General features: G+C 41.1%; 1 protein-coding gene across 1 annotated transcript; it reads left to right on the forward strand.

Moving 5' to 3' along the window:
• The first annotated feature begins 734 nt into the window (after positions 1 to 734).
• SLC30A5 (solute carrier family 30 member 5) lies at positions 735 to 27,741 on the forward strand. The gene is made up of 16 exons (XM_054986711.1): positions 735 to 937; positions 3,422 to 3,544; positions 6,581 to 6,647; positions 7,860 to 7,945; positions 11,106 to 11,193; positions 11,788 to 11,875; positions 13,311 to 13,387; positions 17,135 to 17,305; positions 19,214 to 19,502; positions 22,924 to 23,132; positions 23,502 to 23,659; positions 24,158 to 24,287; positions 25,060 to 25,291; positions 25,701 to 25,927; positions 26,434 to 26,562; positions 27,333 to 27,741. The coding sequence occupies exons 1-16, from the start codon at positions 861 to 863 to the stop codon at positions 27,501 to 27,503; spliced, it is 2,322 nt and encodes a 773-aa protein (XP_054842686.1). The 5' UTR covers positions 735 to 860; the 3' UTR covers positions 27,504 to 27,741.
• Positions 27,742 to 27,798: the final 57 nt, after the last annotated feature.

Genomic DNA, 27,798 nt, shown 5'->3' on the forward strand with positions numbered 1-27,798 from the left:
TAATGTGTTTCAATGGAGCCCATGCAAGTAAATAGGCATTCCTGGTTCCCATTATTTCCAATGGGCATTGAAGCCTTTCCCATTATTTTCAATGGGCAATCCTGTCATTCTTTTTAGTACATCCCAATTTTAATTTCCATGCTGGAATAAAAGTGTTCGCCATTAAGATGCCCCAAGACTTATGCCTAGAACTGCGCTGTTAGAGTGCAACTTTAACGAGAGTCACACCCTTCAAAAACTACTGACTTCCATAGAATGGTGTGACCCTATAGCAGGGTTGCTATCTCCAAGTCGGAAAATTCCTGGAGATTTGGGGGGGGGGGGGGCGAAGCCTGGAGATGGCAGGGTTTGGGGAGGGAAAGGACCTCAGCATGGCATAATTCCATAGATTCCACCCTCCAAAGCAGCCATTTTCTCCAGGTGAACTGATCTCTGTGACCTGGAGATCAATTGTAATTCCAGGAGATCTCCAGCCACCAAATGGGGGCTGACAACCCTGCACAGTTCGTTGCCGGTGGTATAGACTCAAGTTTGCCATGCTACGCGCAGCATCAGCTCTAAGCCGACAGGTGGCGCCACGCCGCAGGAGAAGCCATTTCAGGGTGGTGGGAACGGCAGAGAGTCGCAATGGCCCCTCCTTCCTCCCCTTTTCTCTCCTCTGCCTCCCCTCCCCTGTTGCAATGAGCGCTTCCGGCGGCAAGTGAGGACGTGGCTCTTGGCGCAGCCGTTGGCCGGCCCCTTCCTGTTCCGCTGCGGGCCCCGGCCTGCCTGCGGGCCTCGCCTTCCCTTGTTTCGCGGACGATGAGGAAACCTCGCACTGGAGGAGCCGGCGGCTGACGGAGCCTGGCCCGAGAGCCGGCATGGAGGAGAAGTTCGGCGGCGGCGAGGTTGTGGCCGGAGGCGGGCGGCTGGGGCCCGTGGATGTGCCCAGCGCCCGGTAATTGCCCCTCTGTCGGAGGGCTTGGCTGAGGAGGGAGCCGCTTGGGCGCCTGCAGCTGGCTTGGTCGGGTAGCCGAAGGAAGGAGGCAGGCCTGCCTCGACTGCTGGTGGCCAGGTGGCTCCCTGTGTTGGGGGCAGGACTGCAGGGGAAGGCATAGGGGGCATCAGTGTGGTCATTTTTAAGGAGCTAGATTCGGGTCCAGAAGCACCTTAAAGACCAGGTAGCTCTCCAGGGTATGAGCTTTCGAGAGTTAGAGCTCCCTTCTTCAGATTCATTCACAACTGGAAGTATGTAGGGTTATCCAGCCAGAAGATGGGACGGATATTTTAAGTAAGGGTGTAAGGTAGAATAATAGTGTGATTAGAATTGGAAAGCAGTGTGAAAGCAGAAAATCAGCATCTGTAGTGCAACTTGCAGTGAGGTGTAAGCTATCAAAACAAATTATTGCTTGTTAGGCTGTCAGTACACTTGTCAATTTACAGTGAAATGAACATATAGTAAAAATACAATACAAAACTGGGGAGGGGGTTTATAGTTCATTGGCAGAGCCTTTACTTTGCATGTGGAGGGACTCAAGTTCAGTCCCCAGCATCTACACTTAAAAGGATTGGGTGAAGTGAAGCTGCCTTGTACCATGTCAGACCATCAACCCACCAAGCTCAATATTGTCTACTCAGGCTGGTATTGGCTTTCCAGGGTCAAATAGAAACTTTTCTATCACCTACTGCATGATCCTTTTAACTGGAAGTGCCAGGGATTGAACTTGGGACCTTCTGCATGCCAAGCAGATGCTCAACCATTAAGCCATGGCCCCTCCCAAGATAGTAGGTTGTATGAGAAAGTAGACAGGAGAGGGCGTATGAGATGTTGTAAATGTACTTCAGCTTAGTTTCAACAGGGATGAAGTCTAAGAGGTTGCTCCAAAAGAGGAATTTTTGTGCAAGGGTCCAGAGAGAGAATGAGACCTGGTGTCACACAAGACACATGGAGAAGCAAGGAAGAGGCCCCCAGAGTCTGTTGTTTCTGCTCCAAATGACTAGCAGCTATACTTCTGCAAGTCATGTCATTTAATGAGTTGTATAGAAGTTCAGCAGGTACAGGCAGTGTCCCTCGCTCATGCTAGCACTCTAATGTGGCAGTTGCACCTGCCAAATTTTGACCCATACAAGACGATTAAAGGTTCAGTACCACAAGAAGTCTTGTGGCACCTTCTGTCCCGCAAAGCTTGTGTCACAATGTATTTGTTAGCCCAGGAAGTACCGCAGGACTCCCTGTGGTTTTGGTTGCAGCAGGCTAACATTCCCTGTTGTAGGGTACAAAAGTCCAGCCTTTCTGTGCCTCTGGTTGTTTTTGTTTCCAGATCTGTATCTAAACATTGTGTTAGATGAGGAAAATGAGATAGGAACAGCTGAGATCTGGTGTTAGATCCTCCTTCCTCCCACCTCTCATGGTCTTACATTAACATGTTCCTGCACAGAAGATGTGTGATTTGCGATCTATACACAGAACATGCAAGAGGCAGGCAGGTGTGTGAATAGCAGCTGTACATATGCACATTGGAGAATCATAGGTAATGACTATTCAGCAGTTTACATGAAAGAAGGTTACTGAAGTCTGTATAGAATTTTAATAATACGTAAAGCAAACTTTTAAAAGTTCAGAAGTCGTCTCAGAATATGGACCTGGCAACCTCTTTTTTAAAAAAATCTGCTTGGTGTGTTACAGTGTAAATTGCATGGTAATCTGATACAAGTAGATGCTTATTATGAACACTTCAGCCTTCTTTGTCCTATTCATCTTTTTAGCATTCTTAGTCTAGTTACATTCAAATTCCATAGCATTCCTTATTTTTCAAAGTAAGGAAGTTGTATGATATTCTGTAGACTATATGTACTTCTGCAGTATTCTATAGACTGCTTGCATGTGCACCATAATGCAGTGTTTATGTCCAGTCTGATACTTAATCACTCACCTGGAGTAAATAGCACTACTTTTTGTTAAGGACATTTCCAGACCCAGAGTTCAATTTCTGTGACTTAATGTGTGTCCATGGGACAGCTGTTAGTAATGCTGGATGAGACCTATCCTGGAACTGTTCTTGAAATTTGCTACCCTGGAGCAGAAAATCAATACCTTTTTCATGCGCTGTAAACCAAATAAGCATTCACATTGACTTATCACAACCCCATTGTGTTTGATAGATGCAGGCATTTATTTCAGAATGTTTTAGTCCAAGAATACTTTGTATACTAAGCAGGCCTGTTCAGTGCCCAAAGTGTTTTATATATCATATTCTTTGGCACTTCAGACCAAATAACATTTTAATTATCTATCAAAAGCATTGGAGATGTGTGTCTAGTTTGCTAACCCAGTGCTCTGAACACTAGCCTATTGTCAATATATCCCTTTTTTATAATATTCTGAATCCTTTTTGTGAGATTGCCAACACTTCATATTAATTTTTTCCCTTTTTTCCCCCAGGCTGACCAGATACATTGTGTTGTTATGTTTAGCTAAGTTTTTAAAAGCTTTAGGATTGTTTGAATCCTATGATCTCCTGAAAGTAGTCCATCTTGTACAGTTTATCTTCATAGTAAAACTTGGGTAAGTGGACTTTTGTTTCCTCATTCTGCATTTTCCCCCCTGCTTCTGAAACTAATCTTGTCTTGGAACATCAGGGGTTTTTTTTTTATTCTTAGACTAATTTTTTATTCTTAGACTAATTGCTCGCTAATTCCACTTGCCAACCCTGCAGTGTGTTGCACTTGCAATATTTAATGATAATTTAAATAGTGAATGAATAGTTCTGCCTCCTGCTAAAAGAGTTGCAGCAATATTGGGTGAAGCACCAAACATCATTCTTTTTTACAAACTGTAGCCAGCATGATATTTATAACAAATGTCATACCCTGCCTTTCTACCCCATGTAGACTCAAAGCAGCTTACATTGTTCTCCTCCAAGCTACCATCATGTGTGAGAGTGGCTCAAGGTCATCCACCAAACTTCTGTGGCAGAGTAGGGATTCGAACCTCTTAAATCCTAATTAGACACTCTACACCAGACAGCCTCTGATAGGTCAGGGAAGTTGCTTGCTAAATCTTTCTTATGTAAAGGATATTTTCCACCCTCCCTGTCTGTGTTGCCTATACTTTCCTGGCTTCTCATGAGTAAACTTGTGCTTCCATTGCAAATAGCAGAGGGATGTTCTGGAGCTAATTTCTGCTGATTCCTTTCATTTTTGGCACTGCAAATCCCAACATCATTCTGAAGCTGGTGGCCACTTTGAGGCTTCTATCTTTATTTTCTGATGAGTTAAGCCTGCCACAGATGGGGAGAAACTTTTTTATTTGTATAGATTTGTGGCTGAAAATATCCAGCGTAAATTATCAAAGCATAGTTTGATGGTCAGTGTTCTCTGACAACTTCTCCTTTGTCATGTGTGCATTCTCCCTGCTCCCATCTCTTCATTGCAAACAGTGTTTAGAGTTATATCTGCAGCAAAACTATGACCATATGTGGATCTGCAAACTATGGTTTGGGCTAACTATAGTTAGGCTAGTAGTACACCTACTAGCTAAGGATGCTGACAAGTTCATTGGAGTGGTGTGGCTTACCACCTTCATGTTTGATCCTTGCCCATGTTGAATGATCACATTCAGCTGAAGGGGAGTGGATATTTGGGTCTGGGAGGTGGTCGTGCCTCATTGAGAGAGGAGTGGTTCCTGCCACCTTGAAGGAGGTGGTAGCAAGGCAAGTCTTAAATATGTTTTTCCTGAACCCTAAGCATTTGTCTCATTATCAGCTGGTCACGAAATCTCTCCTTTGGGGGCAAAATGCTTATGTTAATCAACTTCAGACATTCTTGGATAATGCAGATTATCTATATCCATTTCAGTTTTGCTTTTAACTAGGTTATGGGTATGCTTTGGTCGTCCTGACAGATGACATTTGCTGGGAAATAGAGAGATCAAGTGACTGCTGATTCCTCCTGTACTTCGTCAGTGTTCAGTACCATTGACGATAGCAACCTTCTGAATCCTTTTATACATGCTAGATGACTGTATTACATATAGATGGGAGAAAGATATATGTTGTCTTTTCCAAGTATTTTAAAAATTAGCTGTGCCCTTACTTGCACTTTAAATTGCAACCTCTGCAATGCATTGTACTGTTGCTTGAAAAATGTGTTTCATAAATCAGTAATGAGTATTATGTCTGTAGTAGTGGCGATAATACTGTTGCAGTGTTGAAGGTAATTGAGAAAGCGGCACAAGCAATAAGGTTGCAAGCCTATACACATTAACTTACGAACAAAGTCCCACTGAATTCAACCCAGTCCTATGTATCTTTATTTGAAAGTGCCATCCTAAGTAGAGTTACATCCTTCTAAGCCCACTGACTTCAGTGGTCTTAGATTAGTGTAACTTAAGTATGCAGAAGTCCAGAACAGCTGGAGATTTTTCTAGTGTTTCTGTGCTGTATTCTTGAGCTGCTTCCCCAATTTCATGTTACCTTTTATGATACTGAAATCAGGCTGTTTCTTTGTTGGTTTGTGTTTATTTAGTTTTTCATGCCTTAAGAAAATTAGAATAAACAGTTTTAGGAGTGAACAACTCTAGCGGGTAACTGTTACCAGAAGAATTTAGTGGTAATTTTTAGAAAAAGTTTATTGGTTATTTTTTGTTCTTAAATTTAAGTTATTGGACTACAGTTCTAGTAGTAGTAAAGTTCTGTGTGTGTTTCTTCTGGTCCTTAAAAAGTATGAATTGAAACAGGTATTGACCATTTGTATAGGGCTCAGTAGGTAAAATGTACGGTTTGTCTGATATTTGCATACTTTACATATTGCTATTGTCTTAAGACCTGCTATCCCTGTCTGGTATAAAAAAAATCTTTACCTGGGACTTTATTGTGCAATTGCTTTTTTTTTTGTAAATTTAATGTATTGGCTTCCCACCAAAGTACACATAATAGAAATGTCTGGTGACAGAGGCTCACACAGCCCCAAGTGGTGGCTAGTCTGGTGACATGGCAGTAGGTGGCACAGAAAGAGCTGAGCAGTCACCCAGAGCCTGCCTACTGCAGCCTGCAGTGAAAGGATGCTGCTAGGAGGAAAGGAAGACAGGCACATTCAGCCCCCTTTTCCTTCTGATCTGAGGCCCCATTGAAGAGCCTTGGTAAAGGAGCAGAGTGACAGACCACGAGAGTCAGAGCGGTAATGCACCACAAGGAAATATGGTTGCCACTTAATGACTCAGTTTTCATGTAATGACCAAACTATAGTGAGGCATTTATGTCCATGTCTCGGGCTCATGTGCTTCCTCCCTCTTTCTCCATAGCTTTCCATTATGTAGTTTGCCGACAAACCAAAATTGAAAAACACAGTTTCTTCAAAAAGTGAACAGCCTGTGAACAGACAGCACATTCCACAGTAGTTTGTAGGTTTAGGAACGTGTGGACTGACTGGTTGAAGTTTCATATTAATTCCCAAAAGGAAATGCTATAGTAGAAGAAATTTGGTAATTTCTGACGTAACCCTCAATATATTTGAAACTAGTCAAGGTGTGCTTTGTACGATTGTTTATTTTCTGAGGTAGGGATTTTTTTGCTTGATCTAACAAACGTTCCTGTTCACACAGGTCTGCATTTTTTATGATTTTGTTCCAAAAACCATTTTCTTCTGGAAAACCTGTAACCAAGCATCAGGTGAGTAGAATATCTATTGCTTGCCAGAAAATGCAACAACATTTCCATGTTTTATGTGAGAAACTTGTGCTTCTAAAATTTAAGTATTTCTTTCTGAGAATGGAAAATACATCGCTAACTCAGGGAAACCAACCCATTGAAATGAATGACGGTTGTTCAAGAGCATGATTGTGTATTTTGATGGGACTTTTGCATCAGTTCATAATGGATTTGTGCACAAGAGAACTTTTGAAAATTCCATCCAGCGGGAAGGCTTCATGCTTTTATCAGCTTGATATGTTCACAGGTTTAAATACAACTGGATTGGCTCTTACCATTTCTGAGTTTATGGGAGAGGGATGTGTCTGGTACACTGAGTCATATGGTTCCTTTGCTATTAGAGATCCAAAAGATTCCCTGTAGGTTCCTACACCAGTGGGGTGTTCACAGAATGCTTCCTGTTTGCTAACCTCCAGAAGCAGTAAGCCTCAACACCAATGCTAGGAGGCAGTGTCAAGTCTATGTGTCCTGTTTGTTGAACCTTCCACATGATGACTGACCATCATGTGGAAAAGGATGCTAGGCTAGATGGACCACTGCTGTGATCCAGTAGGGCACCTCTTACGAACAAACTTGGGGGACTGTCATAAAATGTGTAAAATCATATAGTAGGAATGCATAGCAATAGGGGATTGTGTCCTTTAAGGGGAAAGGGGGCTTGTACAATAGCAAAAAGGTATCCCAAAGCAATATTAACATTGGTTGTTGTGGGTTTTCCGGGCTGTATTGCCGTGGTCTTGGCATTGTAGTTCCTGACGTTTCGCCAGCAGCTGTGGCTGGCATCTTCAGAGGTGTAGCACCAAAAGTCAGAGATCTCTCAGTGAGAGTGTCAGTGTCTCTCAGTGACACTGAGAGATCTCTGTCTTTTGGTGCTACGCCTCTGAAGATGCCAGCCACAGCTGCTGGCGAAACGTCAGGAACTACAATGCCAAGACCACAGCAATACAGCCCGGAAAACCCACAACAACCATCGTTCTCCGGCCGTGAAAGCCTTCGACAATACAATATTAACATTAATTGGAAAGTTTGAGTGTGTCATTACAATTGGAATAATGCTGCAAAATAATCCATTTTTTCAATAGGAAAACTGTAAGGAAGTATCTCATAATTTAAAAAAAAATATATTGGTATTCTAATTGCATGCTTGCCCATTAAAATATTTTTCTCTTGCAGTGGGTCAAAATAATTAAACATGCTGTTGGTGGCTGCATAATTTCACTCTTGTGGTTTTTTGGCCTTACCTTGTGTGGACCTCTAAGGTAAATATATATGTTCAGAATTGTATTTGGCAATTGTGTACATAAATCAGGTCACTGAAGACATCTGAGTTGGCAACTTAGAATCATAGAATCATAGAGTTGGAAGGGGCCATACAGACCATCTAGTCCAACCCCCTGCCCAGTGCAGGATCAGCCTAAAGCATCTCTGACAAGTATTCATCCAGCCTCTTCTTGAAAACTGCCAGTGAGGGGGAGCTCACCACCTCCCTAGGCAGCTGATTCCACTTTTGAACTACTCTGACGGTGAAAAAGTTTTTCCTAATATCCAGTCGGTACCTTTGTGCATGTAGTTTTAGCCCATTGCTTCGCATCCTACCCTCTGCTGCCAACTGGAACAGCTCCCTGCCCTCCTCCAAATGACAGCCTTTCAAATATTTAAAGAGAGCAATCATGTCCCCCCTCAACCTCCTCTTCTCCAAACTAAACATTCCCAAGGCCCTCAGCCTTTCCTCGTAGGGCTCAGTCTCCAGACCCCTGATCATCCTCGTCGCTCTCCTCTGCACCCTCTCGATTTTGTCCACATCCTTTTTGAAGTGAGGCCTCCAGAACTGCACACAGTACTCCAGGTGTGGCCTGACCAAGGCAGTATAGAGAGGGGCTATGACCTCCTGTGATTTCGATGCTATGGCCCCTTTGATACAACCCAGGATTGAATTAGCCTTTTTTGCCACCGCATCACACTGACTGCTCATATTCAGTTTACAGTCCACTCTTACCCCAAGATCCCTTTCACATATACTACTGCCCAGAAGTGTATCCCCCATCCAGTATTTGTGCTTCTCATTTTTGTGGCCCAGATGTAATACTGTGCACTTGTCTTTGTTGAATTGCATCCTATTCACAGCTGCCCACTTCTCCAGTGTATTCAGGTCTTGTTGAATTTTAATTCTATCTTCTTGGGTGTTTGCTACCCCTCCCAATTTAGTATCATCAGCAAATTTAATGAGCAGCCCTTCCACTCCTTCATCCAGATCATTGTACCGGTCCCAAAACCGAGCCCTGCGGCACCCCACTGGACACCTCCCTCCAATCTGATGAAACGCCGTTGACCACCACTCTTTGAGTGCGGTCCTCCAACCAGTTCCCTATCCACCGAACTGTCCTATAGTCTACTCCACAGTCTTCCAGTTTGCCCATCAGAATGTCATGGGGGACCTTATCAAAAGCTTTACTGAAATCCAGATAAATCACGTCAACAGAGTTCCCCCGATCCAGCAAGCTGGTCACTCGATCAAAGAAGGAAACCAGGTTGGTCTGGCAGGATCTGTTAGGAACAAAACCATGCTGACTTCCCCGGATCACTGAGCGGTCCTTCAGATGCTTACAGATTGATCCCTTTAAAATCTGTTCTAATATCTTCCCAGCAACAGAAGTCAGACTGACCGGCCTGTAGTTTCCCGGGTCATCCTTCCTCCCTTTCTTAAAGATTGGGATAACATTCGTTCTTCTCCAATCTTGTGGCACATCCCCAGTCCTCCAGGAGGCCTTGAAGATGATGGACAGGGGTTCTACAAGTTCTCTGGAAAGTTCTCTGGAAAGTTCTTTCAGCACTCTTGCCTGCTCACGTAAAGGATAAAATGCTCTGGTCACACAATCAATCATTGAAATATCCAGTAAATATCAGAAGGCTCTTTTGAAGGGTGTGCTTGTTTTATTTACAAATTGGATTTTTGCTCCTCTTTTCAGCCAAAATATGACTCTAGAAGCAACTGACGGCAATTAGAACATTATTTCAAATTATACATAGTATCAGTTAAAATCTAACAGGTGCGCAGAGGAAGTGCTCCTTGAGGTCTCAATCCAGATGTGATTGGTAAAAATACTGCCTCCTCTCTCTAGTTGATAAGGGGATGGGGTGGTACTCAGCTGGAGCCAGGCACAGGTAAATGTTTGTGTGTTTTGTCTTGCATTTAAAACGAATTAAGATATACATCTGTATTTAACAGGGTTAGGATGACAAGATAACATTTCAAAAGAAGTTAAAAAAAATGCAGCTCATCTTAGGGGCAGTGGTTCTCAGAATGCAAATTCACTTCCTATTTCCTCATGCCATCTCTGCAACTCAGTACGCTGTGGCAGATTGAGTCCCTCAGCATTGCCAATTAACACTGGTGATAGAAACAGTCTACATTTTTGCAGTCTTTTAGATTCTCTCTCATGCAGAGTTTTAAGCCTGTGTCAAGCAGGTTTTTCACCTTCCATGTTCTTTCATCTCAGACTGATGACAAGAAGGCTTAGAATACGTTTTGATACATTTACATGGCTTTTGTGCCTCTAGCAACAAGGAGTGAAGGAAGCCAATGGAACAGCTATTTGGACAGTAAAACAAGTCTTCCAAATGTCTGTCAGCACAGTTCCTTTTCTGTGTAATTTCCATTTACTTTTGGATGTTCATAAGTATGGTAATAACTCCTCTGTTTTTTTCACCAGTGTCCTAGAAAAGCCTGTAGACATGGACAGTAATTGGGCTGTATTAGTGTTCAGTGTTGCTGTATAGAAGCACCAAAAGGGAACCTTGGTGTAGGATTTGCTCCATGGGATAAAAACAAGGGAGAACTCAGGAAATTTAATGTTACAGGAATTAACCCAGTAGTGGTCCAAAGGCGTTGCAGAATGCTAGAATCAGTTTCCCCCTTCCAAATTTAAAAAAAGTTGAGAATAATTACTTTTTTGTGGAGAGTGCTGGAGACTGGCATTGGATTAAGCTGTCTAGAATAAAGATTGTGATGTAGAACATGTTTGACAAAAGATAGCATTGTCAATTTGTCTAGCTAGTAGGAATCTTGGCTTACTTATTGAATCTGTGAAAGTTAATTGGAATTAAAGTTCGAAAGCATTTGATGTGGTTGTTTGCATTATTTGAGTTTTTGTAGCATTTAAGCCTGACCCAATCATATATATTAGTTGCTTTTCAGCATGAGGACTTGCACAAGGAAAGAATGAATGTATTTTTACTAACAGTTGTAGACTGTGGCTGTGGCACAGAGAAGCCCTGCCTGCATGGCTCCTCGGGATGCTGCTAGTATCTGAAGAAGCCATCTGTGATTTCCTAAGGATCCTCAAATGGTATTGTTGCTGTCAGTTTCTTGGCCTTAAAATCAGTGTTCTTATGTAAAGTTTTGTATTTCTTACTTTGCAGAACAGCATTGCTCTTTGAGCACAGCGATATTGTTGTCATTTCACTGCTTAGTGTACTGTTCACAAGTTCAGGAGGCGGCCCAACAAAGGTATCCATGTTACTTTATAAAAATACATGTTGCTTATCCAAACCTCTTCCATAGGGAGAACTGTAAGAACTGCTATAGAACCTGTCTATTACCATTGCATGAATTGCGCTCTTCTGCACACATACTGATGTAAGCAGTTTCCCTTTTTTGTATCTAGTTCATTAAGTATTGTAATTTCACCAAGGAGACCACCATGAAGACCAAATATTTAAAGTGCAGTCATGTGCAATTGGTTTCAGTGGATTTTGATGGAATAACTAGGCACTGTAAATTCCCTCTTCTCTCCCTTTCCTGACTTGAAAAAAAAATGAAATCCTGCCCTCAAGTTATAGTTGACTTATGGTGATCCCTGGTAGGGTTTTCATGGCAAGAGACTAACAGAGGTGATTTACCATTGCCTGTCTCTATAAGCCTGGTCTTCATTGGAGGTCCCCCATCCAATTAGCTTCTGTGATCTGACGAGATCAGGCTCTCTTGGGCTAGCCAGTTTAAACCAAGTTTTATTGGGCATTTTTGGCATATCTTTCTGAAATTTCTCTGCAGTTGCAAATATTTACCTTCCATATCAATTATTGTTGACTTCTTGCTTTTCAGACTAGAGGTGTGGCATTTTTCATCATTGCTGTGATCTGTCTGTTGCTTTTTGATAATGATGACCTCATGGCTAAAATTGCAGAACATCGTATCCTTTCTGGCCATATGGGAGGGATAGAATCACCTTGTTTCAGCTGCCTCTTCTGGAGTACTCTTGTTAATTAAGAAATCCTATGTGGCACAATTTATACTCCTGTATTGTGTCTACATTGCAGAATATCCTAGTTCTGTAGTAGACATTTTGGGTTGATGTTCGAAAGTAAACAGTACTAGCAATAAAGAGGTTGTTTTTACACAAACACACCTCTTGCAGTCCCAGACCCCCTTCCCACTGGATAGGCTGCTATCATACCTTTATAGAAAGGTGAGAAAGATACTCTCCCCCCCCCCATCAAACATTATGAGGCCCCTGTTTCCCAAAAGTAATGCCCCAGAGACATGGGGCTGGATCCAAACTGTTGAGAACAGGAGTTTGCTGCAGCACAATTTTCTTGGTTTTATCTTCTCCTTATGCCTGCTGCTGACTGAACAAAATGCCACAAGGCATTGGGAGGCAGGCTTCAGGAAAAACGGGCAGTTGGGCAAAATACACACATGCACACAGTTGCACTTACTAGTACATTGTGTTCTTTGTAGCGATATGGGGTAGAATTTAGCAGTATGGTACAGATAGATAGGGGAGACGCCATGGTTCAGTGGTATGGTACCTAGTTTGCATGCAGAAGGTCCATGGTTAAATCCCCAGCATTTCAAAGCATCAGCTTCTAGGTGATTGGAAAGACTTCCGCTGTAGACCGTGGGGAGTCTGCTCCAGCAAGAGTAGACACATAGATACAGAGCAGAGGTCTGACTGAGTATAAAGCAGCTTCCTGTGTGTTCAGTTAGGCCATGAAATTTGCTGTGTTCTCCAAGAGGATGATTTTTCCTGTTCTTCCTGCACATGTGTACACGCGCACATACCGCCTCTTTTAGTTAGGGAGGGAGAGAGTACAGAAGGCTGTTGGGGAAGGTAGGAAAAATCTGCTTCCACAGCCTCCTGTGTATGAATATTTGGATGCAGCCCGTCCATAGGAAGGCCGTTTTACATCCTTCCCAACTCTTCTGGAATTTGTACTTTTTCTAACATTGAAGAAGAAAGATGTGAACTTGCCACCAATGGCCTGTTTCTCTGTTAAGTAAGTTACTGTTCCTTCAGCAATTACTACTTCATTAATGTCTTTTCTGAAATCTCACTTTAGATTCCACTCCATTTTGATGGAAACAATTTCAAATAACAATATAATAGTTCTGATCGTTAAATGAATCACTGATCAGCAAGTATTTTTTTCCAGTGAAGCATGTTCCAAAGTATTGGCCAGTTTATGTCCTGAATGTTACATGAATCCTTCAAACCTCCTGCAGTCTCCCTTGCTATATTTGTATTGCCCTCTGATTAGCTTCCCCAGAGATGGAGATTCTGTTCATATTTAACCATGATTGAGATAGGATTCCGTGGTACATTTTCCTGACCTTAATTTCTTCAGCTGAGGGACACCATGACAGTGCTCTGACACACATACTTTATACAGTCATCGCTTTCTTAGGAGTTGCAGATCACAAGGTAAATGACTTATAATATATACTGAATCATTGAAGAAGTGTGGAATACATGATGTTAGAAAGTGGAATGAAATCTTTCACTGGTAACATGGCAACTGTACATTTTTAAAATTTCCTTTTAAAAAATTTCCTCCTTTGCTGCCCTATTTCAACAACTTTTAGATATGCCAACAGCATTTAGATATAAACATTTGTGTGCTGAGACAAAAAGACATTTTTAAAAAACTTTATTTTTCATTTTTAACAACATATATATCAAATATGACACAACTCATTCTCAATGTCAAGTCTAACATTTACAGTAAGAATTTTTGTGATTTGTGATTTTAGTTTCTTCAAGAGCTTTTTGAGAGGTAGAATTCTGTGCTGTACTGTGTTAAACTTTATTTGCTTGGTTAGGGAGACTTTGGTTGGTGAAACCTTTTGTCATCTTGAGTAGTGTTATTTGATGGACTATGTACTCTAATAATTAAGTGAACAATATATTTGTGTTTCTGGTTGTACCTCGGCGGTGATGAAGTGAAAGAATGGGTATCATTTCTTTGTGAAGTTGGTTGGTTTGGGGTAGATCTCAGCTTTAGTGAGGCCATCTGCTACTTTTTCAATTATGTAATGTTCCCATACTTTATTATACCAGTTTGTTAATGTAGGTGTTTTTTTGTGATTTCCATTTCATGGCTATTGTTGTTTTGGCTGCTACTAATAGGATTCTTATAAGGTCCCATCTGATTTGTGGATTTTTAATTTTACTCCAATGATCTAAGAAGATTATTTCAGGTTTCATTGGAATGATATAGCTTGTTATTTGCATTATATGCTCGAGAACTTCTTTCCAGAATTTTTTGATGAGATTACATTTCCACCAGTAGTGGACATAGGAGCCTAATTCTCCACACCTCCTCCAGCATAATGGAGTTTTCATTGATGTTATTAGTGCTATTTTGTGGGGTGTGCAGTACCATCAATTCACAATTTTATACGTTTGTAGTTTGGTGTTAATTACTTGCAATTTTAGTAAGTCTGAGGTCCAAATTAAGTTCCATTCATCATTTGTTAGGGAAGTCTCACAGTCTCGTTGCCATTTTTACTGGTAGCTTAGTGTTTTAGGTTTGTTGGTAAGAAGAATCATATTGTAGATTTTGGAAATTAATCCTTTACATGGGAATATCGGTTTGTCTATTATATTTTCAAAATCAGATTTGGGTTTTTGCATTATCTCTGATAATTTTATCTAGTTTGTCATATGTTTAAGTTGTAAATAGGTTATCTACCCAGTGATTTTCTGATTGATTTTTGTTTGTTTCAGTTTTCTCTAAGATCCCTTTCTCAGTGGCTGTGTCTTTCAGTCTTGTTATGTTGTGTTGTCTCCAGATTTCTTTGATGAAAGAGCTTTGTTTTGGGAAGAATCCTTCATGTGTTAGAAATGTGGATAAACAAGATATCTTGAGAACTAATTTGGTTCAATAGAGATTCCATGATTTGAGGATAGATGATAGGAATATGTTTTCTTTTGTTGTTGGAGGGTGAGAGTTTGGTTTGCACCAGATCAGTTCTTGAATGGTCAGTGGGCTGTGAAGCGCTTTCAAAATCTTTGTCCAATCTCGTTGTTTTCTTGTATGAAGCATTAGTGCGATATTAATTGTGTGTGTTGCTTTGGAATAGATGTCCAAGTCCAAGTAGTTAAAGCTCCCTTGTGCTTTTTTGTTTGTTTGTTTGTTTTAATGAAGAAAATACAATTCTAGGTTGTTTGTTTTGTCAAAGAAATGTGTTGATAGTTGATTGTCAGTATTTCATTAATGATCTAGGTATTTCTATTGGTATGGCACAAAAAAAGAAAGAGAAGCTTTGGTAAATTGAATGATTTGATAAGGTGGTATCTGTCATACCATGAGTGCTGTTGAGTGATCCACACATTGAGGTCTCTTTTTATTTCTTTAAATTTCTCAGTATGATCGATTTTTATCATTTGGTTCAAGTTGTTTGGTATTTGGATTCCCAAATAGGGTGTGTTTCATTCCGGGGAAATTTATAGTGTTGTTTTATTGAGTTTTCTGTTTGAGCAGATAAGTTGATAGGGAAAAGGTTTGTTTTTGATTGAATGACTTTTAAACCTCTTATTTGACCAAATTTTGTGAGGGCGTCTTGTAGGTGTTGAAGGGATTCTTCCAGATTTGTAATGTAGAGTAAGACATCATCTGCAAATAAGCTTATTTTGTAGGTATTTGGTGTTATGGTTATTCCTTTGATTTGAGAGTTTGATTTCTCGAATATCCATTGCCAGAGGTTCCAGTGCTATCGCAAATAGTGCTGGTGAGAGAGGGCATCCTTGTCTGGTTCCTCTTTCCAATTAGATGTTCTTAGATGAGACTCCGTTAACTTTGATCTGTGGGTTTTGAGTTTTAATGATGCGTAGGAAGTTATGTCCAAATCCCATTTGCTGTAATAGTGCATAAAGAGAGTTTTCTAAGGAGTTGAATGCTTTTTTGATATCTAGGGAAAGGAATACTGTTTCGGTTTTATTTTTGCTACAAGATGCTATTATGTTCAAGCCATTATATATGTTGTCAGTCACATCTCTCTCTGGAATAAATCGGGCTTGATCTTGGTGGCCAAAAGACATTATGATGATAATAATATATTAATGAAACTTAAGAGTCTAAAAATAATAAAAAGCAAATGAAGTTCTGAAAAACTTTAATACCATATTCATAATAAATCATGATTTGGTTTTAACAATGATTAATGTGCAGAGTTTCAAACCGCCTTTCCCCCCCATGTGTACCTTCACTTTAATCAGCATATTTAGCCATTCGATTTGATACAGACTAAATACGCTGTTGTGGCAGAGAAACTTCCACCAATATCCTCTTGCTGCTGCAGGCCCCCCAATTTGCCTCTCCTGCTCTTCTTGAGCAGCATTTGGGGAAGATCAGTGGGCTGCCATAGCAGGCAGCAACATTTTGACAGAAGTGACTTGCATGAGCAGAAAATGTAGTCTGGATCCAACCCACTGATTGTATAGGGCTTAAAACTTAGAATAAAATAACTACATTTTATACTACTTTCCTTCTCTTCTTAGCACAAGCTCATCTTATCTGTTGGAATGCTGCCACAGATAGAGGGGAAAAATGAATAGAAGTGAGATAAATTGCTAGATGTTGTGATTTATAAACTCATCACATAATCTTTTAAAGAAACTCAACATGGACAACAAATTAAACAAGTTTAACAGGATGCACAGAATGGCAATCCTTGTAAATCATTATTATAATTAAAATACACTTCTTCAGTAATATATTACTAACCATTTTAATCTACATCCAGTGTGCAGCAATTCACCATGTATTTTTAACATAAAAACAGTAGGTTAGTGAGAAAACACAGAAAACATGTATCCAACCATGCAATTCCTCTGTGGATTAGCATTTTGTTTGTGAAAGGGAGGGGGCACTAATTTCCACCAATTCGCCCCTCCTACTTCAGATCTCCACTTTGATCCCTATAGACTGGCCCCATCCCCCAAAGCAGAATTTCAAGGGGCTCTGTGCCGCAGCAGGAGGGGAAAGTGGGAAAGCCCACTCTATGAAGTCTCCAGATGATTAGAAGCACACCTGTATACTTTTTGCGATTCATGTAATGAACAGAAAGAACATCAGAAATATTTGTTACCTATTCTTTATATAGGTGTGAAGATGTGCAAAATATCTGATTTTTAAGTATGCTGATGAGTATCTCTCTTTGTTTTCAGGGTGGAGTGCTTCTGCTTGTTTTAGCATTGTGTTGCAAGGTTGGCTTTCACACAGCTTCCAGAAAGCTCTCAGTAGATATAGGTGGATCTAAGCGCCTTCACGCGTTGTCTCATTTTGTTTCTGTTATCCTCCTGTGTCCCTGGGTGGTCATTTTGTCTCTAACAACAGAGGTAAATAGCAACATTCAAAAGAATTTGACTTTGAAACAGTCAGTGCTGCAAGATAAAACACAACAAATTGCAGCTATATCTGAAACCCTGGTTGAAGCACAGCAGCTTTGACAAGTTTTCAAAGAATACGCAATGAAGTATTTGGAGGAGAGATTTCATAACTAAAGCTATTTAAAGAGTCTCAAAATGGTGAGACTGAGCAGAGCTTCACCTGACTAAATGGTGAGGGGACTTTATGTGGGAGAAGATGGTGGGCCTCAGTTTATGCCAACATTGTAAATCAGACCTGGAAACTTTCTGGTCATTAATATAATTCTAAGACTGCTGGTTTTTAAGCTGTCTGCTGATGGAAAACAAATACCCACTTGGTTAAAAATTACGTTTTCAGATGGTTTTTGAAGACAGACCCATATAAAACACATTGCAGTTGCAATAGAATTTATCTAGCCATGAGTGGAAATTATGTCAAGTCTTACTAATATATCTAATTCTCAGCATGGCCATATCTGCATATACTTAAATCCAGAGACTGGAGAAATAGACAAGACAGATCTTTCTTCAGATCTGAAAAATGCCCCCAAAATATCTGAGATCTAACAAAAATACATTGAGGGGGGTGTTAAAAACCCAAAATAATAGAAGCAGTGCCTTTAAGATACTAATGCCCTCAGTGGCTGTTGCTAGGCTACCACTACAGTATTGCTGGCCTTTAAGCTCTTTTTTATCAATAAGGGGGAGGGGGCAAGGCCCTTTCAGGGCTGTTTTGACATTTGAAGGAGGATTCAGGCCTGGCAGCAACCACCAGCCAACTTGCTACCACCATATTTGCATAACTCACACAGGCCCAGCTGCTTGCTACTGTTTAACAGCCATTATCCCATGAAAGCCGGTATGGTGTAGTGATTAGAGTTTCAAATTAGAATCTGGAAGATCCAGGTTCAAACCTTCACTCTGCTGTGAATTACAAATGTTCAGCTTAACTTACATCACAGAGAATAATGTGGGGAGGGGGATACAGGGGATAGTGATGTGCCCCCGGCAAGTCCTTACATTACTTTGCATGGTTTCCCACCATTCAACGGGGCCTAGCCTAACTAGCACCACACAACTCAGCTAAGTCTAGTGGCTGACACCACAACTGGGCCATACTTTTCTTGGCGGGAGGCTGCTAGGGGGAGGGAAGGCTGGAGATGGGGAGACAGATAAAGGTAGGTTGGATGGTGGGTAGAAAGGAGAGAACAAAGCCAGAAAGGAGGAGAGGCTATAGGGGCTTTTAGGAAAGAAAAAAAAATGGAGAGGGGGAAATGAGATGCCTCCCCTGCCTCTCCTGGTGGGTTCCCCATTTGTTTTCCTTAATTACTAAACTCAGATTTTGAATGCAGTCACCATATGCCTTGTTGAAACTAGTATAAAAGCTTCCATTAATTTTAATCAGTAATTCTTCATTATGTCTATGTTTTAATTATCTCGGGCACCCACACTTATTTGAAAGTCAAGGCATTCCTGGGCTACATTTGAGTAACAGCTTTTGCTTAAAAGTTATAAATGTAATGGGCTGGAATGGGAAATGGAGTAAGCTTGAAGTTCCTAATTTCTGCATTAGTGCATAACTGAGGGAGGCAGAAAATAGGTTAAGGTCTACTGGTTTATTTCTAGTGGACAACCAAATGTTCATTTGTTGCAAACAAACGCCGTGCCAGGTGGACTTCAGTCTGATCCAGCAAGGCACTTCTTATGTTCCTAAACAAGGGTTGAATATTCAAGATACTGAATACAGACTTAGCTGTTAAGAAATCGTAACTCAGCAGCTTGAATAGATAGGTTCGATACTGTGCAAAAAAATTTACTGTGGAATCAAATTTCTTTTGTGGTCCATGCTAAAAGTTCTTTTTTTCCTTCAAATTGCAGAGTAAAGTAGAATCTTGGTCTTCTCTCATCATACCTTTCACTACAGTTATTTTTTTCGTCATCATTTTGGACTTCTATGTAGAATCCATGTGCTCCATCAAGATGGAGGTCTCAAAGTGTTCTCGTTATGGATCATTTCTCATTTTCATTAGTGCTCTTCTTTTTGGAAACTTCTGGACACATCCAATAACAGATCAGCTTCGAGCAATGAACAGGCCAGCACACCAGGAAGTCACAGAGCATGTTCTTTCTGGAGGAGTGGTAGTTAGTGCCATTTTCTTTATTTTATGTACGTTAGTTCTCCTATTTAGAAGAATAGCCACATATTGCTAAGAATTTTTTCATGCATTAATAAGAAATTTGGTATACCTCGGAAAAGCACAATGTGTGAAAGCTGAAAATGACTAGACATCACTTACATTAGGTTCTTAAGGAGTAACTTGATTAATCAGAAATTTGTGTTGAAGTATCTTGGTATAAATCAGAGGTTGAGAATCACTTCTGGTGGGGAGTAGAGCAGCAAGCCGCTTCAGGATTAGGGCATTTCAGCCGCTTCGGTATGCTCTGTAAAAATTCAGAGCATACAGAAGATCACAGCAGGAGCTGTCAGCTTTTTCACCTGATAGGAGCGGGGAAGAGGGAGCTCCTCTTCCCTCATCCCATTGGGTGAAAAAGCCAGCCTGAAAACTTTAAAATCTCAAAGCAGCACTGAAAAGCCCTGCGCTGAGCTTTGAAAAACTCCAAGCCCGCTATTTCACCCAATGGGAGGAAAAAAGCCAGCCTGAAAACTTTCAGGGCACAGAGCAGAGCTGAAAAGCCCTGCTCTGAGCTTTGGAAAAACTCCAAGCTGGCTATTTCACCCAGTGGGAGGGAGTTCCCTCTGCCTCCCTCCCATTGGATGAAATAGCCGGTTTGGACTTTTTCAAAGCTCAGAGCAAGGCTTTTCATTCAATGGGAGGGAGGCAGAGGGAACTCCCTCCCATTGGGTGAAAAAGTCAAGGGCCTTTCCCTTGCCCTTGGATCAGCTGTTTGGTGGGGATTTCTCCACCAAATAGCCGATCCTGGTTTAAATGCCCTTTTCCATGCTGCTTTGCAGGGACAAGGAAAGGGGTATTTAAACCCTTGACCCAAAGCTTCCCCAAGCAATACGAATTGCTTGGGGAAGGTTTGGTTCGGGGTTTCCGAATCAAGCCCAGTGTCCCAAATCTTTGCAAATTGGGTTCGATTCGGGTATTTTTCCCGAATTGGAAACCTGAATTGCACACCCCTAGCAGGGAGACCACATAGTTGCTTTTAAATTGGTCAGTGGGCTACACCAACAGTGTTTTGTACCTGTAAAAAGAAAGGAAGGGGCACATTCATATACCCATATATGTGTTCATATACTCATCTTTGGCCTTTTCTCACTCACTGAATTGCTTGATCAATTACCGAATGGGCTGTTTTTCCTTAGAAGCCCCCAACTTCAGGCCCTACTTCCATGGCCTGTCTCCCCGTGAACCCCACCCCCTTTGGAAATCTCACCCCAGTTAATGGGGCTGTACGACTGAGACTAGATATAACTGTGGACTCAGCTATGAGGAGTTTGGGCCTCTAACTTGGAGATTAACCATCTTTTGACAAAAGGTGTAACTATAGTGAGGTGGGGCATGAACCGTGCGATTCGTGGTTCGTCCCATTTCACGAACCATGAACTTTCATGAACTTGCCCCGGTTCGTGAACCGCTTCATGGGGTTTACATGCCCCTTTCTGTGCCTCTGTAAAGCAGCACAGAAAGGGGCATTTTACCCCTGTTGGTTTGGATCAGCTGCTTGGCAGGGAGATCTGGGAATGGAAATGTCCCTTTCCCTGCTGCAGCGTAGCACGGAAAGAAGCATTTTACCCCAGCAGGCTTGGATCAGCTGCTTATCGGGGAGATTCCCTACAAGCAGCTGATCTGGGGGTTGAAATGCCCCTTTCCCTGCCGCTTCGCAACAGCACAGAAAGGGGCATTTCACCCCAGTGGCACAGAAAGGGGTATTGGGGTTTAACACGAACCAAATGAACCGGCAGACCAGTTTGTGGAAGTTTGTGGAAAACAGGCTTCCACAAACCGCTGGTTTGCAAAACATGAACTGCCTGGTTCGTGATGAACTTTAGTTCGTCTTGTGGTTAGTGCCCATCTCTAATAGTGAGCCATAGCAGTTTAAATGTGTGTTGAAACTAACCACCATATCTAGCATTTGATGAATAAATTATGCCAAAAATGAATTATGCCAAAAATGGAGTAACCATATTCCCACCTTTATAGAGTGAGAAGCTGATGTGGTGCAATATAAAAGCCCTTGTGTGTGGTTTGTACCCTTGTACAGTAGAAATACATATTCTGTGTGAAATGAGCCCACTTCTCATACTGGAATAAGAATGAACCTACATTTCAGTTGTAGGAAACAAACCTCTCTTCCATTGTCCCTCATTCTTATCTTGTGTGGGAGCTGCAGTCTTAACAGTGAAATTCTAAGCAGAGTTACTCCAGTCTAAGCCCATTGACTTCAGAAGGCTTAGACTCTGCTTAGGATTTCACTATTAGTCTCTAACACTCAGCTATAGGACCTTGTCCAGATCTGGATTTAAACTACAACACTGTTTCAAGGATCTGTCACAAAGTGATAGGGGTCCAGAGAAAGTGTGGAAAGAGATCGGGGTAAAGTAGAAAAACAAAGATAGTTTACTTGAATGAATTATATTCCATTCAAATAGTCAGAATAATGGAGTACTAAGATGCCCACACTAAAGTTCACGTTATCCCAGCACCCACACACGTATGTATGTGTAAACTCCAGAGAAAGCTTGGGAGAGTGAGTAGTTGAGAAAGAGAAGTATATTCCCTGTCTTGAATGGGAGGTTAATCTGTAGAGAATGCCATGTATCCAAACAGCCAACTGCCTTTGAACTTGGACCAACTTGTAGGAGATTCCTGTTAAAAGCTTGTCAGGGCAGCAAGTTCAGGTGAGATCCATGGGGAGCGATCCAGGCAAGAGCTCAAGGAGAAGCACAGTAGAGGTCCAGTGGAGAAGTGCAGTGAGAGCCAGGACTTGGAGTACATAGCAGAGCAGGAACATCTCAAAATCTGATTACTGAGGCCATTTGGGGTGGGGCAGTACAGCTGATAGAGGAATGGGGTTGGGGGATAATAGAAAACAAAGCATGTCAATTTCTCCAGGTTTGGACGAAGGAGGGATGTGTTGTGTTAAGGTAGCAAGTGGCCACCTGATTAGCTGGGGATGGGGTTCCTGAAGTGGGAGATTTTCCAAAATAAGAAAGAAGAGGCTTGGGAAGGGATGAGGAGTGTTGAAAGAGTTTGGACCTTGGGAATTTCACTAAACAAGGAATGGGAAGAAGGTTTGGACCGAGAAGTGAACTAAGTAATCTCATCAGAACCTGGGGTGTCATAGGAAAGGAGAAAACTCTGTTGAGTTAAAAGGCAAATGTTTGGGGGGGTTTCATGTGTTTGAAAGGAATGTGACTGGTTGGTTATAAGCCCAAAGATGGAAGAGGGTAGAAAGAGTGATCAGCAAAATTGAAGTTTATGGAACATGGCAATCGAGCAGTGTAAGAGCAAGTTACTAGCTGTTATGAATGCCTTTGAAAGCGTTTTATTTTTACATAATGTTTGGGTTATGAGAATCAAACAAAATGCAAACAACTCTCTTTTAAAATTTATTTTTAGCTGCCAATATCCTCTCTTCCCCAACACGTAAAGGGCAGAAAGGCACTCTTATTGGTTACTCTCCTGAGGGAATGCCACTGTACAATTTTATGGGTGATGCTTTGCAACACAGCTCTCAGTCCTTACCTCGATTTATTAAAGAATCATTGAAACAAATCCTTGAGGAGTCCGACTCAAGGCAGATCTTCTATTTTCTTTGCCTAAATTTGGTAAGCATTCTTTTTTGAACTTGGGATGAAATTATGTTGGGTCAGCTTAGTTTTAGAGTCACACAATACTGATATAAAACCATAGCTGGAAGGATCTCCATGATGCATCTAGTCAAGTTCTTCAGCCTAAGGCAAGATGCCAAATCCTTGATAATTTTTGACAGATGTCTGTCTAGCTTTGCGTTAAGAAGGAGATTCTGCAGTCTGCATGAATGAACAAGTAACTGTGTAACTGGATAATTTTAATGTGTGCGGTAACTATATTATATAGCACAAAAGCGTTTCAAAACAGCATTCACCATATGTTCTTCTACCTGCAGTGTCTCATTCTCAAGGGCAAAATCAAATTTTGTGCATCTTTTCTTCTAGGCTTTTACTTTTGTGGAACTGTTTTATGGTGTGTGGACCAACAGTCTTGGCTTAATCTCAGATGGTTTTCACATGCTTTTTGACTGCTCAGCTTTAGTTATGGGTCTCTTTGCAGCACTGATGACTCGATGGAAAGCGACTCGTATATTCTCCTATGGGTATGTATGTTTAATAAATTATAAGGACTGATTCAAAGGACACTGCCAATTTTATCATAGCTTCAGTCTTCATGTGGTATTTTGGACATGGCTGTGTCCCAGTGGTATCAGGTACAGTAAAACTTCTGAATTGTGAAAGGGAGTCTCTCCAGAGACCAATAAGGCAGCTGCTGCTATTTTTTGTTCCCTGCCATGTGTTCAGAGAGACCCATCTCCTCTTCCTGCTTTACATGTCTTTCATAGCATATAGTGGTGGACTCTGGCTGTCATGTAATGTATGAAGCAGTTTGTCAGAGATGAGAGAAAGTGTGCTTCATCCTAATTGTTATGAATTGCTGGGATAAGGATACAAATCTGAAACTGATTTTATATGTTCCAAATGTTAACCGATTATGTAATTGTACATAGCCTGAAAATTGTGCTTATAAACTTGCCTAATTTGTTTCAGCAATATTTCTTCAGTATTTTTTTTTAAATTCTTGACTTTCTCAATTACAGGTATGGCCGTGTAGAAATTCTCTCTGGGTTCATTAATGGCCTTTTTCTCATGGTAATAGCTTTCTTTGTCTTCATTGAGTCTATGGCCAGACTGGTTGATCCTCCAGATATTGACACAAATATGCTGACTGTAAGTTAGTTTGACAGTCTTGAATTCTTACGTGCGTATTGAAAATAAGGAATGTTAATACTGCATACCATTGCAACTGTTTATATAAGGCCTAATGCAGGCATAATAGTCCTTCATAAGCATAGTTGAAAGAAGTGCTGTAGGATTGTGTGCCCCATCTATTGTCTCCCTGTCGTGAGAAATCCTTCCACCTCTCTGAGTCATAGTCAGGGATTACATTAGCACAGGTGTTAACTATGGTTGATGCAGAGATAGGTTGGTGTAGTTAGAAGGCCAGGGTTCAAGTACTCACTTGGTCATGAAGTTCACCTTGGATGCTCTTGAGTCAGCCAGTCACTCTCTGAGCTTAGCCTTCCTGTGAAAGCTGAATGGAGGAAGCTCTGAATTCCTTAGAAGAAGGATGAGATGTAATAGAAAATATTCAGATCCTAAGGATTAACCCCAGTCAATGATGAATTTGATTAATGGAGGTGTAGACATCATTCTTGGCTAAGGAGAATTGATGCACAGCTGAAAGTGTACAATCCCACAGACCCGTGTCTATTCCTGAACTCTCTATCCTTAAAGAATCTGAAATATTGTGGCAGCCTATGGAGATGCTTTGTTCATGATGGGTCAGTGAAAGGAGGGGCTGTTTTGTGCTAATTAGTGCAGTGGCTATTTGAACATAAAAATTAATTTTTTTAAGTAACATGCTACATAAATTGTTTTCTCAGACATATGGAATGTTAGGAAACAGAGGTTAAAGAGGATTTTTCTCTCCCTCGTGCAGCCAGTCTCAGTTGGAGGATTGATAGTAAATCTTGTTGGTATCTGTGCCTTTAGCCACGCCCATTCTCATGGGTCTTCTCGAGGAGGATGTCCTTCACACGACCACAACCATTCACATCATGGGCACAGCCACAGTCACGGGCATGGCCATTCCCACAGTGATTACGGGCACAGTCATAACCATGGACATTCACATGGATCACTCGGCGGTGGCATGAATACCAATATGAGAGGTAAACGGGCAACAGTGGATGTTTGTGAAAAGTGATCTGAATAGAAAATATATCAACATGTATTGAACACATACAAAGCTGTCGTATGCTGAGTCAGACCATTGGCCTGTCAGTATTGCCTGCTCTGTGCCTCTGACAGCAGCTTTCCAGGGTCTCAGGTCAAAGTCTTTCTCATCATCTTCTGCCTGATTGTTTGCATTGGATATACCATGGGTTGAACCTGGGGCCTCCTGCATACCACTGAGCCCTGTCTCTTTATTGAAAAGGTAGGGTGGCTGAAGAAATAAAGCCCTTTAGATATCAAGCTGCCCTGTATTTTTAGCAGCAGTGCTTGCTTCTATCTGGATTAGGTGCCATGTTGTCATGTAAATAGTCTATAATACTATTTCTCTCTGTTTGTTTATTTCAGGCGTGTTCCTACATGTTTTAGCAGACACTCTTGGCAGTGTTGGAGTGATTATATCAACAATACTCATTCAGCAATTCGGGTGGCTTATAGCTGACCCCCTGTGCTCTCTCTTTATTGCTACACTGATTTTTCTCAGCGTTATTCCACTGATAAAAGATGCCTGTCAGGTACTGTTGTTGAGGCTGCCACCAGAGCATGAGAAAGATCTGCACATGGCTTTAGAAAAGGTTAGAATTCATGTGTCTCTTTATTTCTCTTCACATTTTGTCGCTTCAAATTTTGTCATAGACTTCTACCATGCATTTAAATACTGTTCTTTGTATCTTTGAGATCAGGTACAGTCTGGTCTATAGCATCCATTTAGAGTGGTCCTTGAGGATGCTTTTGAGTCTTTCCCCTTAAAATCAGTAACCTTTGCAAAATAGGATGGATAGAGCTGGGGTATGATAGAAGGATACAGAGGAAAAACTGTATTACTGTTTTTCAGAAGTTTCCCATTCAGATTTAGCACGCCTTAAAGAATTCACAGATGCTGAGAGAATCATTTACTGATCAAATAGCACAAGATCTTAAGACGTTAGTTGTATTTTAAGCAAGATTCAAATCTGTAAGGGTACCCTAATCTTGTACACTTCTCATAATATCTTTTTTGCTATAATTTTGTCTGTAGTTCAGTAGAAACTGACTATGCATTGTTTTATGTAATACTACAAATGTGTATCTATTTCTACAGATCCAGAAAATAGATGGTGTCATCTCCTCCAGAGATCCTCACTTCTGGTGTCATTCTGCAAATGTTGTAGCAGGCACTATACATGTACAAGTGATGTCAGATGTACTGGAACAGAGAATTATTCAGCAGGTAACTTGACGCAGCCACTGTCTGGCTCTCATAGCACCAGTTCATGCTACTGGATGTCTCCACATGGATGGCCTTGTCTGTTGTTATAGCTGCTGGGTGCTAATTTTTGTTTATCTTTATCAACATAGGATCATCCTTTTACAGTTTGTGAAATTCTGTGTTGCTTAAGTTGGCAGCATCCTGTATGAGTTAGGCCCAGCATACATTGGAGCCCACTTCTTGCCACTTCACCTCCTCTGTAGTCTCTGAGATCCACAAAAGATACCCTCTATACATGTAATCTATGTATTGAGCCCGGGCAGCAGGGCTAAGGACAGAGATATTATCAGTGGCTGCACTTAGTTATGAAATTCCCTCCCACCACTGACTTGCTACAATCTGACACTGAGCATATTTTGGAATTAGTTTTCAGACCCAAGACTACATTATAAAGGGTAATTCAAATTATTTAGAAACTTTATTCAGTTGCCAACAGAGAGGTTGCTTTAACACCACCCTGAGTCCTTGTGATCTATAAATAAATGGGGGGAGCATCTTATCCTCCTGTTTTCTTGCATATTATTATACCAGCGCAAAGGTATTTGTACATTACATCAGTATAATTGACTGTACTTCTGTCCCAGCTCACATAGTTCTTCAGGAAGGATAGAATTGTGATGCAAGAACTAAGCTGCACAGTGATTTCCCCCCTTGGCTCCCGTGTGCAACAGGAGTGCTTTAGCACTTCTAAGAACCACTTGTCTTAGTGCTTCTGTTTTTATTTCATTCAGGTTTCATCTATTCTTAAAGATGGCGGAGTAAACAATTTGACTGTCCAGGTGGAAAAAGAAGCCTATTTCCAGCATATGTCTGGCCTCAGTACGGGCTTTCATGATGTCCTTACTATGACAAAACAAATGGAATCCATGAAATACATAAAAGACGGCACTTACATCATGTGATTGGAAGCTGCATCCTGTAGGGTTCAATATTTGTATTATTTTGTCAGAGAATTTTGCACATAATTGTACAGAAACAAATGTACTATATATTTGGATTTTTAAGATGTTACATACCTTTTTAAACTAGATCAAGAAGCTTAAAAAGAGGCGGGACTGTAGAACATCTGTTGTATATGTGGAAATAATGGCAATGTAAAATACTGTATTTGGTGTCTATTAAACACATTTTGCTATATGAGTGTGGATGAGCGCAAATGTTCCTCCACCCCAGAATATTAGTCCTCTTCCATCTCAT

The sequence above is a fragment of the Eublepharis macularius genome, chromosome 8 (assembly GCF_028583425.1).
Source record: "Eublepharis macularius isolate TG4126 chromosome 8, MPM_Emac_v1.0, whole genome shotgun sequence".
In the NCBI taxonomy this organism is placed as follows: Eukaryota; Metazoa; Chordata; class Lepidosauria; order Squamata; family Eublepharidae; genus Eublepharis; species Eublepharis macularius.